Here is a 12,596-nt window from a genome sequence, read left to right as displayed (position 1 = left end):
ATCTTATAAAGGAGGTAATACAGCAAAAGTGAAACGACATTCAGTTCTCTTTCTCTGCCTCAGTGCACGTCGCACTGCTGCTCAGACTGAGAACATTCTACATGTGGTCCGGGAGCACCAGGGACCTGTGGGTTGAGGGCTGGATGAGATTATCAGTGCACATCCGTGAAAGGCCTTTTTCTAAAACAAATTTTTAAAAAGGGCAGATTATGATTGATGAACCCAGCATTAGGGTAATGTTATCAGAGATACTTTCTATTTCTGTCCTTTGTGGAGAGGTCAGATTATAATCATGTTAGAACTGAACACAGTGCTTTATTAATGTTTCATGAGTGAGTTGTAATCAGCCTAGCTGGGTGTGGGTAAATTAAACCAATTCTTGACGTATGAACTCAATGCATTCAGAATTTATTGAAATATCTACTCAAAGTGTCTATATTGCTTTTCCAGCTTTTCCAATGAGGCCAAAATTTGAATTTCACAGTTTGGTAAAACACAATCCTTGTCACTATATTTACAAGGTATCAACAACTCTAATTAATTATATATGTTATCTCCCATAACTAGAACACCAATTAACTAAAAAAAAAAATACATCCTTAAAACTTAAAGTACCATTTCATTTTTAAAAAATTAAAATTTAGATGCCTATCTAAAAATTTCTACACATAAAAACTTCTACAAATACATCAAATACCTTTCCAATTGCTGCTGTGAGAGAATAAAAACTGATTTATGGTCAATGATGTCATCCCTTTTTATAATATTACTTTTGCCTTCTTTGCCTTGAATTCCTGAATGACATCTTGAAAGAAGGAGGAGGATGTGCTCATGGGTACAGAATACTAATCCCCACGAAGAAATGAACGTTTTTTTTACCACCCTGAATGTCATTTCTTTGGGATATATGACATTTTCATCTTATACTGTAGGCTTATGACAAAGAACTCCTTCAAATAACTGAAGATAATCCCAGCCCAAATTATAAATATACTGGAGCACATTTTCTCTAAACCTATTTCATAAGAACTAAATCCTACATGAGCTACCCAGCTGGTACAAAGTCAGAAACTTTTAACGTTACAAAACAATATAAAAGAATGAGGGCTGTGTTCATGGAATTTGTGGGAAATTTAAACCCTTCTATATTTTCTGTTATAACTCAGGCTTTGTATATTAGGGAAACATTCATCCAATAACTATTCCTTCAGTAAAAGAGAGAGAGAGAGAGAGAGAGAGAGAGAGGCACATGATTGATTAAATTTCCTACTGTTAACACAGATGCCTGACATTGTTTCTGAATGACATCAGTGCAATCATTTCCCAGCAGTACGATGGGGAAATGGACCAGAAGCTGGAGCAAAGTCAGCTAAGAACAGAATACTGTGAAGAAAAACTGCAAGCTGAAGGAAAGCAGCGCAGGAGACACTGAGGGAGGAGAGCAGACACACGCTACTTTTCAAAAGACGTCCTTTGCTCGCTCTGATGTCTAGGACTGCTCTTCTAAGAGGCAGCTCTCTCCGGCTGCCCATTAGCTCTAATTCTGATGCAACCAAGAGTGGCGGCTATGGATGCAGAGCCTAGGTGACGCCATGGTAGCTTTCCCTTCCTATTCTTCAGGGTCTCTTCTAGGGAAACCCAGGGAAAGACAACAGGAAGAATAAACACTTCCCAAGCCACCTGTTCTGTGCTAGCAGGCACTTCCTACACACGGTTGATTGAACCTGACCCTGCATTCTGGTGCTGCACGGAACCAAGACAGGGGCAGTTGGATTTCCCCAAATATGCGGGATTTTGGGTAAAGCCTTTCACTCCATGGAGTAAAGATTTAGTTCAAAAGTCTTACCTGACTCATTAATGGCTACAAGATAACAGGGATTTGGCTTAGAATAAAGAAAAACCCCAGTGCTTGCTTCTTTCACTTCTTCACAAAAACAAGTTGGAACTTGTTGTTATAATAAAAATGTAATATATAATACATATAAACAATAATATGTTATATGTCAACTATACCTCAATGAAAAAAGAACTGCAAAAATTACTATGCATTTCTGAAAATGTTTTACGACATTTTCAGAAATGCACAAGTATTTATCCCTCATATTTTAGTCAGTTATAAAACTTAATTGTTTTGAATACGTGAGTACATCTTTGAGGGACAGTTAATTCACCACATTATATGCAATCTTTATAGTTCCTAGTATGTTGTATGAACTTGGCTTGATGACATTCTTGTGGCTTGATAAACACACGTATTTCTCAACGTAAATATCAACGTATTTACATTGATAGTAAATAGTGAGATTTATTTTAAAGAAGCACTATATTTTGTCTGAAAGTTTGTTCAGCAGCACTTGAGCTGATAGAAAGACAAGATATAAGAGGTATGTAAACAGAAGTCAGGTAATTCATTAGAGCAACTGGTAAGTTTAGTATCAGGATTAAAATGTTTCTTGTAGTTTATTTATTTATATTCAACAGAAGTACTCTGAGCAATTATAAATATAAAATAATTTATTACTCAAAATTTATACTTATAAATTTTGCTTTTTCTTGAAGTAAGAGGGAAAATCTATTTTAGACTTTAACTTGTCTTTATAATGTTACAATCATTTCTCAAGCTGTATCTTTCTTTTTTTAAATTTTTTTTAACGTTTATTTATTTTTGAGACAGAGAGAGACAGAGCATGAATGGGGGAGGGTCAGAGAGAGAGAGAGAGAGAGAGAGAGAGACAGAATCTGAAATAGGCTCCAGGCTCTGAGCTGTCAGCACAGAGCCCAATGCAGGGCTCGAACTCATGAACCGCAAGATCATGACCTGAGCCGAAGTCAGCCGCTTAACCGACTGAGCCACCCAGGCGCCCTAAGCTGTATCTTTCTTTTTTTTAAGTTTTCAAAAAAAATGTATATTTATTCTTGAGAGAGAGAATAGAGCATGTGTGTGTGTGAGTGGTGGAGGTGGGGAGAGAGAGAGAGAGAGAGAGAGAGAGAGAGAGAGAGAGAGAATCCTAAGCAGGCTCTGAACTGCAGAGCCGGACTCAGAGCTCAAACTCACAAACCATGAGATCATGACCTGAGCCAAAATGAAGAGTTGGACGCTTAACCCACTGAGGCACCCAGGTGCCCCTCAGGCTGTATCTTTCAATGAAAAATCCTAATTCTCTTTGATGAATAATCCTAATTCTCTTAAGATCCAAATGATACGAAACCATTTGGTGAGAATCAGGTATTTCTCAGGAAAAGAGACTTTTTAAAAAATCTTATGTGGTGATCACATGAACAATTCAATTAAATAATTAAATTAAAACTCAATTTTAAGTCTCAGTCAAAATTAGGTGTTTGGCAATCTTCCATGCATAGATATAATTAGTTTGCAAATAACAAATAAGCTCTATTCCAAAGTTCCTTCATAAGGTGGTGTTTGGAATAGATATTGCAGGGGAAACAGTATTAGTCTAATCTGCTTTGGTTGTCAAGTCGATCTATAAAGCCGTATTTAATTAAATATACAGCTGACATTTCAGAGACTATCAGTGGGTCCAGGAGACACGACATTCAGAGTTCCAATCTGCAATGCTAGGTATGGTAAGTAGAAAAAGCACTTGGGTGAGTCATGTAGCCTTCCCGGGTCTTCGTCTCCTTATTGAAATACAGATCTGTTCCAGCTCTAAAATCCTGTGTGTGCCTCTAAAGTTTACATTTCCTCCATCTGCAGAGTTAAAGAGTCTTCTTCCGCTCACAACTGCTGCACTCTAAGCAGAGGTCTCACCCGCTGGAAAGGGAGCCTCACAGGGTAAGGGCTGGGGGAGAAAGAGGTAGAAATGAGATCTCAGAAAGTCAGATCTACATGGCTGTTGGGGCCAGAACATCCTGCTGGTTTTGGTTCAATGCTCACTCATTTCTTTCTTTTCTTCCACTGACCCCAAGGTACTGATTCTTGTTAGAAGACATGTTTCTTTCCCTTCTCCCTTTCCACAGCTCCTTAAATCATCATTTTATCCTGAGCACTGTGGATAGTAACACGGCCACTTAGATAAGTAGGTGATATCTGGGCAAGGTCATTTACCTCTCTGGGTTCCAAGATAATTCCTAAAAGACTTTCTGAGGATTAAAAGAATAATGTATTTGAAGCTCTAGCAAGTATCCGACAAAGAATAAACACTCAAAAATGGCACAGGGTATAAGGATGACATTATTGCATCTTGGTCAACCTTCCTATTGGGATGACTCAGGACCATCACTGGGCTACAGGGTAAGGTGACTAAGATTAGCGTATGTACATCCCGATTTGCAGCAGTTGTGAGCAGTAACTCTTCGAGTGAGGACAGTAGAGAAAAACATGTAAGCAGCTACACCAGAGAAGTCAGGAGAATGTCGTAGGCTACTAGCCGTAGAGCTAGCTGTAGGAAGGGGTGCAAACTGGGCACCGTGTATAATAACATTCCACTTTACTAAAGGCAGAATTTTGTCATTTCATGTTTTGGTACATTTCTACACTGGAAGTGATCAAACAATGACCAATAAAACCTGAGGCAGAAGATACAGTCACTCTACCAAAGCTACAAAATATACATTTCCTCCAGGGCCTCAATTAGCATTTGACTGACTCATTGATCATGAGGCTTTGATACATTTGATTAACTGGTTTTGCAGACTGGAGATTTTAAACAACATATTTGAATTGGTATGGCTATAAAGGGAAGTGTGCTGATAGCTCACAATTTACAGAAGAAAACATAAAAAGAATATAGAAGTATATCCTTCATACAACAACAATGGGTACTCATAATAGAGAGAAGAAGTTTCTTCTTTTGTATAAGAGGATAGGGAGCGAAGGAGTGATAAAGTTTAGAAAAAACAAGTCTCCAAAAAAGTTTTCACTATAAAAATCTAGAAACTTATTTTATCTGGAATGTTTATTCAGTTGGATTATATTACTACCCATCATATTAGATGAATGAAGCCTCGTGATTTTTTAAAATGTTTTTCTTTATTTTTGAAGGAGAGAGAGAAACAGAGCATGAGCGGGGGAGGAGCAGAGAGAGAGGGAGACACAGAATTGGAAGCAGGCTCCAGGCTCTAAGCTGTCAGCACAGAGCCCGATGTGGGGCTTGAACTCATGAACTGTGAGACCATGACCTGAGCCGAAGTTGGACACTTAACCGACTGAGCCACCCAGGTGCCCCAGAAGCCTCATGATTTTTATGCAAAGTTAGTCAAGAGTGCATGGTCTTATCCAGTTTATATCAATACTAATTACCTGATGGTTTCATATCCATAATAATTCTCTTTCCCTGTATTCAAGACATTCTGTGTATGATGCTACCTTGAGGATTTGCTTTTAGAAGCACAGATGCCTTTTCTTTTTTCAGTTAGGCATATCATTAACAAAATTATTAATTCTGTAGGCATTTCACTAATGAGGAGCACAAAGGTTGTATCTGTATTGAGTCACTACTTAATGTTTTATTAAAATACATGTAAGATGTTTCAGCATCTAAAAAGCACATGAAAAGACAGTCAACATCGTTAGTCACTAGAAAAATGGAAATTAAACCATAATGAGATTTTATTTCACATCCACTCGAATGGTTATAATAAAAAACAGGCGATAACAAGTGTCGGTGAAGATGCGGAAGGACTGAAACAGGCATCCGTTGTTAGTGGGAACCTAAAATGGTACAGACCCTTTGCAAACTAGGTAATTTCTTAGAAGTTAGACATAAATTTACCATGACTCAACAACCCTACTCTAGGTATACATCCCAAAGCAATTAAAACGTGTGTCCACATAGAGACTGATACAGGAGTGTTCAGAGCGGCATTACTTACAACAGCCCCAAAGCGGAAACAACCCAAATGTTCAACTGATGAGTGGATCAACAAAACATGGAGTGCCGTTATGAAAAAGAGCCAAGTACTGACACGGGCTGCAACATGGATTGATCGCAAAAACTATGCCAGGTGAAAGAAGTCAAACACAAAAGAACACGTATTAATCAGTTCCATTTATGTAAAATGTCCAGAAAAGGCAAACTTGTGGAGATAGAAAACAGATTAATGGTTGCCTAGGGCTGGAGGTGGGTATAGAGAGTGACTGAAAATAGGCACAGGATCTTTTTGGGATGATGGAGATGTTCTAAAATTAGATTGTGGGGATGGTCACACCACTCTGTAAATCTACTAAAAATCATTCAATTGTACACTGAAAGCAAATGCATTTTACGATAATGATTTAAAAAAAAACACTTATAAAGTATGTCTCCACATTTCACAGGTGAGAAATGGGAAGACCAGAGATGTTCATTTACCCAGGGCAATGAGGCTAGTAAACAGCAGAGCCCAGGTTCAAGAGCAGGAAATTATTAAACTCTAAGTCACACTCTTTCCAATATGGTATTCATTATTAGCACCCACATGAAAGGTTCTGTTTAATCGGTTGGGTGCGATCGTGTGAACAAGAGAAAAATCTGGTCCAACAATTTTTGGCTACTTTATTCGCCTGAATGGAGGATTCGTTCAGTTTAACTAGTTTGGACATAACAGACCACATATTGAAATCATTGACATTATTACTCCTATATGATTCAATCATTCACCCAGCAAATATTTACTGAGCAACTACTTTGCGTCAGGCACAGTTCTGGGCTCCACAAGTGTATTGTGGAATGCTGTGACTGAGAGCTACTGATATGCAGCAGTTTCTAGGGTTGAATTTGTGGATCCCGTATCCTTACACTGACATTACTGGCAGCATTCAAGTATGTAAGAGTAGCATGGAAATGGATGGCCAATTCTAAAAATAAGTATAGATTTTAGAAATATAATGCATCATAGAAGTATAAATCCTTCACATTCAAAATACAAACTGAAAAATTATCTGTTATTCAAGGAGGTGCATGAAATAACCCCATGTATCTGGAAGTACTAATTTATAGGTTGAAAAGTGTCAGAAATCATATCTACAAATTACAAAATACATGATATTCCCTCAAAGGGGGAGACCAGATTGCAGATAATATACACAAACTACTTTTAAATGTAGGTCTACCACATGAGCAACAGTTTTCTAAAATAAAATATATTAAAAGTAAAATATTTCTTTAAATTTTTTTTAAGTTTCTTTAAGAGAGAGAGGACGCAGGGAAGGGACAGAAAGAAAGGGAGAGACAGAGAGAACCCCAAGCAGGCTCTGCACCAGCAGCACTGAGCCCAACGTAGGGTTCGAAGTCACGAACCGTGAGATCATGACCCGAGCTGAAATCGAGAGTTGGACACTGGACCGACAGAGCCACCCAGGCAGCCCAAAAGTAAAATGTTTCTTTAAAAACTTTTTTTAACGTTTTATTTTATTTTTGTGTGAGAAAGAGAGACAGAGTGCGAGCGGGGAAGGGGCAGAGAGACAGAGGGAGGCAGAATCTGAAGCAGGCTCCAGGTACAGAGCCCCACATGGGGCTCAAACCCATGAACTGTGAGATCATGACCTAAGCTGAGGTTGGATACTTAACCAATTGAGCCACTCAGGTGCCCTGGTAAAGTATTTCTTAAAGAAAGAAAATATATGGAGTGCCTGGGTGGCTTAGTCAGTTAAGTGTCTGACTTCGGCCTAGGTCATGATCTCACACAGTTCAAGGGTTCGATCCCCACATCAGGCTCTGTGCTGACAGCTCAGAGCCTGGAACCTACTTCAGATTCTGTGTCTCCCTCTCTCTCTGCCCCTCCCCTGCTCACACACCCTCTCTCTCTCAAAAATAAATAAACATTAAAAAAAAAAAAGAAAATAGAGCTCCAAATTGAGGGGATCATGTGACTGACAGTGAAGTCCACAAAAAGAGAGAGAAAGAGAGACATACACATACAAAATCAGGGGGTAGAGGCAGGAACCACATATAATCTGATCCTGTTTATGTGAAATGTCCAGAATAAGTAAATGTGTAGAGACAGAAAGTAGGTTAGTAGTGCATAGGGTTGGCTGGGGAAAATGGTGGAAGATACTGAAGGTTCTGGGTTTATTTATGGGGTGATAAAAATGTTCATAATTGATTGTGGTGATGTTTGCACAACTCTGTAAAAAAATTAAAATCCATTTATTTTTTTATGTTACGTGGGTGAACTGTACAGTAAGTGAATTCTATCTGCCTGACATATGTGAATTATGTAAGTCTTACTAAAAGAATGGACTAAGGACTATGTGAACTCCATTGCAAATGTGGACTTTATTTGGATTCTGATTCATACAAATAAGGTGTAAAAGCAAAATAAAATACATTTATAAGACAGTTGGAAAAAATTGGGAGTGAGTGAAACAGGGTTAAAAAAATATTTTGGGGGGGTGCCACCTGGGTGGCTCAGTCAGTTAAGCATCTGACTCTGGTTTCTGCTCAGGTCATGATCTCATGGTTTGTGAGTTCAAGCCCCTCATTGGGCTCTGCACTGACAGCACAGAGCCTGCTTGGGATTCTCTCTCTCCCTCTCTTGCTGCCCCTCCCCCGCTCATGCTGCCCCTGTCTCCCCCCCAAAATAAATAACAAATAAACTTAAAAATATTAAGAAGTATATACATATTTTGGGTCACTGGCTTTTTTAGTATAATTCCTCACTTTACCAAGAATAATAGTACACTAGGGAGGTTGTTTGGTAAAGTAGTTCATTTCCATATACTGTAGCCACATTGAGATTAAAATCTCCTTAAATAATGGATAAAAATATACCAAAAGCTATAAAGTTCCCACATGCAAACATTCTATTTATACATTTTTTCCCTATTTATACATTTTTTCCCTATTTACACATTTTCTATCTGAACAACCAGGTATCTGTCCTATAGATTTAAAAAAGTAATGATATTTTCAATCTATGAATGTTCACTAGGTGTTCTCTTAAAGACAAGTATATTATATTTTAAGATATGTTTCATAACTTATAATTTCCTGCACGCAAATATATTCTCAATGTAAATTATTTGCTTTTGAATATTTTAGGAGTCAAAAAAGAGTACAGATTTAGCCGGTAGACAAAAATAAGAAATGACCATTTATTTCAAGCATTTTAGAATATCTTATATTAGTCAACAGATGCTCATCTGATTATCTTCTCCTAAGGGAGCAAATATAACTGAATTACCATTCCTTTATTAGTCTTCATGAAAGGAAAATCCACTCCACAATAAAGAACGATGTCAAAAGACAATAGTAAAATGCTTGCCTTTTCTTCCTTAAAATTTTAACCTTGTGTTTACAGATGTTAAAAGACAATTTGCTAAATAGTTAGAAACAAAATAAAACAACAGAGTATTTTCACTTCTTGAGGACTGCTCAAGCAAAAACAAAATCTCTCTTACCATCCTGTTGATCCGTACAAAGTCTTCAGGTTTTTTTGCCCAAGGGGGAAGACCAACGTCATTTACCACAACTTCATCTTCTCTGACTCCAAGATTGTATCCATTACTGTTGACAAACATCTCTGGTAGGTAATAGAACTCTGGAATTAGTTCCTGCCAGGAAGAAAAATGTGACATATTGAATCACTTTAAAAGTGAGTTGAATAAAACTATTATAACTTGTTAACTATAAACCAAATTCAATTCTTTCTTTAAATCCAATAGTTTATTATTTAATTCAATTCTGTATTTGATTTTCTTTAGATGAGAGGAAGAGAAGGAAGAGAGGTGAAGAAAGGAGAAGAGCAATATTTTTCTTGAACATTTTATTTGATAATTTATAAGACTTTCAATCTTATCTTGCTACAATTAGTTAAAAGGGTTACAGAATCAACAATAGTTCCTAGTAGTATTATTAAACAAATATGTAAAGCTATATCTACAAGTCTATGACGCTCAACAACCTTTTCTGAATATTATTAATACTCAAATTAAAAAAAAAGTTGTTGCCAATAATGGTTAAAAATCATGTAATATCTTCTACTTTTCTTTTTGATCACACTGTCAATTATACTACATATGTTTTTATAAAATGATTAATACTTTTATTTTATAATTTGGCACAATTAATTACTTTTGTACCTATCACTAAGCACAATGAAGAGATGATATACAACATGACAATAAGTTTTAAATGTTTAACACATGGCACCTGAATGGTAACTTCTTAATAAACTGGATCCAAAGACATCTTGTGTTATTTGTATATAAAAATGGCGTGAACAACACGATTCAAGCAAACTCGTGTTTGATGCACAATGTCTAATATGAGGTTTATGTTCCTTTAGAACAAATCAGATATGGAAATGAACTGTTTTTATGACCCTAGAAATGTTTTTTTTGTTGTCAGTTTCTTAAGTAACTGGGAGAAAATGCAAACAAAACCAAAAAAACATAAACCACTGTAGTTTTTATGTACACCATCTATATCACAAACAACAACAACAATCTTTTCAAATATCAAGATGAAGATTAAATTAACCTTATATCGTGAAAAGCATAAGGACATTTATTTATGTAATATGATCTACACTGATAATGTAGTACCTGAAATTCAACTCTTCCTGTGGTCTTCTCTAGAGATTCATAGAAAAATTAAAAAAAAACAAAGAAACAAAAATCCCAAAACACCAGACGCTGATATCTTCAAATAAATCAAATTATTAACTTTCTAAGAACAGCATACACAAAAGCTTTCTCTTTATGGGTTCTCCTGCTGAAATCAACATTTGTCTATTATGACCTAAGTAGGTGTTTATCTTAGTAATGCTCTGTGAGAATTTGATTATTATCCATTCTGATGATGATAAATGTGAGCTGTAAAAAACATAAAACATAATAAAAGTTTGGGTACAGGGCACTGCGACAGGTACAAGGGAAGACAAAAGTGAACAAGACATGGTTTTATTTCAAGTAATTTATAATCTGCTCTGTGGGGTAAATACACAAACAGATGGTTGTAATACACAATAATAACTGCTCGAGAGGAGTAGAAACCAAGTACAAGGAAGCACAGAGGAGAAGGCAGACAATGCAGGGCAAGTCAGGAGAGACTTCACTTGAGACCAGACAGTTGAATTTGGCTCTGGCTAAGATAAAGGCAGGGGGAGGGGGCAGGGGACCAACAGGAAGTATAATCAAGAAGGGGTAAGGACTGAGTGTGGGTGGAGAATAGGACCATATGGGGGGGTAGGTGAAGATGGGGGAGGTGGGATGGTAAGAGTTATATGGAGCCAGATGATGAAGGAAGTTTTATGCCAAGCTAAGCTGTTTGGATCTTGTGTTATTGGGCAGATTTGTTTTGTAACAAGACATTGGGTGGCAACATAAAGGTTGGACTGCAGAGGACAGAGACTGGGCATCTGTGCATATGTGGGGAGAAGGGGAACCAGAAGCAGCAAGCAGAACAGGAGGGAAGGGGGAAGGGCAAGTGTGACTTGTGGTGACTGTGGGACTTCAGCAGGGAGGGTAACCTGTGACAGAGGTGAGGATGGGCCTGCAAAGAACAGAGGGAATTAGGTGGTTCACACTGCAAGACAGTCATTCATTAACAACAAACTACACAACTTCAAGGCCACAAGAAAGTGTGGGGAAGGAGAATTATGGTGAAATTAACATAAATTAATGTACATTTTCAGTGAACTGTATGTAAAAGGGGAAATTGAGAAGGGGCTGAAAAAAAAAACTAACAGGTAAACAAACATCCTATTTGCAAATCGTGATACAGTTTAGTTAGTGGGTAACACAAGAGCTAAACACTGATTCAGAAATATTCTATCAGCAATGACCGTAATCAGCTGATTTCTGGACTGGGTACACACTGATGGTGTATCTTATATTGCTTTGAAGGAGCAATCTGGTAAAGGTGTGTGATCACTGATTAGAAGGTAGAAGCAAAGCATCATTACCATTCTCATTGATCTGTATGCAATCAGAAGCGCATAATCATTATGATCTGATGTTTCTAAAATGCAAAGGTTGAAACTCTGTCCTCTATGCTGGTATTAGGAGGCGGAGTCTTTGGAAGGTAATTAGAATTAGATGTGGAGCCCTCAGGAATGGGAGTAGTGTCCTGAAAGGGGTCTTGAGGGAGCCTGTCTCTTGGCCACGTGAAGACACAGCAAGACAATGGCTGTCTGTGAACCAGGAAGCAGGTGCTCACCAGACACTGAACCTGACCATGTGGACACCTTAGCTTTGGACCTCCAGCCTCTACAACTGTGAGAAATACATTTCTGTTCTTTATAAGTTCCCTAGCTTATGGTAAAAATATAGCTGCCGGAGCTGACCAACACAATAATTATTAACTTCTCATTTCAATGCATTAAGGTAAAACTTAACGATATTCTTTTGATCATACTCTCGCAGGTTGGGAAAACACGGACAATTAGTAAAGGATGTAGAAAAAGTGAAGAATATGGCTGTTTGGGCATTACCCATTCTTTATCTGACATGGAACAGCAATAGCGTTCCAAAAGGGGGAAAAGAATGTAAGATCACGCAGTCGCTCTGTCTGCAGGGTGATTTATATGTAGTAGACTCACATAAGTCAGGGATTTCCCTTACTGCCTTTCATCAGTTATTTGTGTTCATGTCTTATCTCCAGAACTAGACTATATAAGCTTCCTTGAGGACAGAGAGATATAGCCACATGGAT

General features: G+C 37.6%; 1 protein-coding gene across 9 annotated transcripts in view; it reads right to left on the bottom strand.

Moving 5' to 3' along the window:
* NBEA (neurobeachin) overlaps window positions 1-12,596 on the bottom strand; it is a 680,460-nt gene that overhangs the window by 54,031 nt on the left and 613,833 nt on the right. For all 9 annotated transcript variants that reach the window (XM_047854707.1, XM_047854709.1, XM_047854711.1 and 6 more), the window contains one exon: window positions 9,341-9,493. In XM_047854707.1, the coding sequence (XP_047710663.1) occupies window positions 9,341-9,493 (153 nt within the window). The remainder of the gene's footprint in view (window positions 1-9,340; window positions 9,494-12,596) is intronic.

The sequence above is a fragment of the Prionailurus viverrinus genome, chromosome A1 (genome assembly GCF_022837055.1).
Source record: "Prionailurus viverrinus isolate Anna chromosome A1, UM_Priviv_1.0, whole genome shotgun sequence".
Classification (NCBI taxonomy): domain Eukaryota; kingdom Metazoa; phylum Chordata; class Mammalia; order Carnivora; family Felidae; genus Prionailurus; species Prionailurus viverrinus.
This window is presented reverse-complemented; position numbering and strand designations above follow the sequence as displayed.